At 38.0% G+C, this 1,206-nt stretch overlaps 1 protein-coding gene across 1 annotated transcript in view; it reads left to right on the forward strand.

The window, feature by feature from the left end:
* LOC107095527 (DC-STAMP domain-containing protein 2-like) overlaps window positions 1-1,206 on the forward strand; it is a 23,484-nt gene that overhangs the window by 2,322 nt on the left and 19,956 nt on the right. The window contains exon 2 of the mRNA XM_015391659.1: window positions 539-709. Within this exon, the coding sequence (XP_015247145.1) occupies window positions 539-709 (171 nt within the window). The remainder of the gene's footprint in view (window positions 1-538; window positions 710-1,206) is intronic.

Raw genomic sequence — 1,206 nt, forward strand, 5'->3', positions numbered from 1 at the left:
AAGCCCAAGGTGTGGAAATGTCCTTCAGTTTATCTGTTAATATTTTAAATTTTATTTATGATGTAAAACACTGATCATTTATTGAACAGGATGGAATCATTTCAGATTTAAAGAACTTTCAGAAGTTTGAATTCTCAATGTGAGCGGACTTTAAACACTTTAAACGGAAAGCAGTAACCTTCATGTTCCTTCTGAAACCGTTTGCTTCCCTCTGTCTTCAGCAATACTCTAAATATTTTATTGATTTAAATGACTATGAGAAAGGAGAGAAGAAGCAGTTTCTTAGCTCCATCTGGGTGCTAATAGCTTCTGGCATCACTTGAGCTCAAACCCCAACCTACAGAATCCTTTTATGTTGATTTTAGTATCATAACCAGAAATAAATCTTTGTATGTTTTGGACCCGTCAAAATTAAGTACGCAATTATTCATAAACTATATTTTTTTATTCTGCTCCAGCTTGCACATTCTCTGGGTTGTTTTTTATTGTTATGATGAAAGAGTTGTAGCTCTGACCTTTTAACCTGTGTCCGGTCCAGCCCGCGGCCGGAACTTCATCCTGCTCCTGTATGTGTCGGTTCTGCTGTCCGGACCTCTGAAGAACACGCTGGAAAACACCGAACGGGCCGCCTCCAGCCTGCTGTGCGGCGGCGAGCTGGCAGCCAATCAGACGAAGGAGCTGATGCAGAGAGCGGCCACACCTCTCTACTGTAAGCCACACCCACCTCCTTCAAATCTGAACATAAACAGAAACAGTAAAAATGTCATGAAATCATTTTAGGCATAAAACCTCAGAGCAGATCAAACGGTTCTACGGAGTGAATTTTCTGCAAAAATGTTGCATATAAAAAAAGCATGTTTCACACAAACAGATTTTATCACTCAAAAATAAACATGTTGCACTCAAATTAATTTTATTCTTCACAAATAAAACTTGTTCTCCTCAAAAGTCACACACACAAAAAAAATGTTTTCAAACTGTCCTTAAATGTTGTAAACACAAAAGAATTATTTTTCCAAACCGGACTCTAACATTGCACTCTAAATATAAATTATAAATTGTCACTGAGTATAAAATGATCTCTGCTAGCTTATAAATCAGCCTCTCCTCGCTTACGAGACATGCTTTTTTTTTTTATGCAACGTTTTGGCAGAAAATTCCCTCCATACGGTTCCGCTAATCCTCACATGTCGGTTGTTTCTATGT

Source organism: Cyprinodon variegatus, unplaced genomic scaffold, assembly GCF_000732505.1.
Source record: "Cyprinodon variegatus isolate N-32 unplaced genomic scaffold, C_variegatus-1.0 Scaffold554, whole genome shotgun sequence".
In the NCBI taxonomy this organism is placed as follows: domain Eukaryota; kingdom Metazoa; phylum Chordata; class Actinopteri; order Cyprinodontiformes; family Cyprinodontidae; genus Cyprinodon; species Cyprinodon variegatus.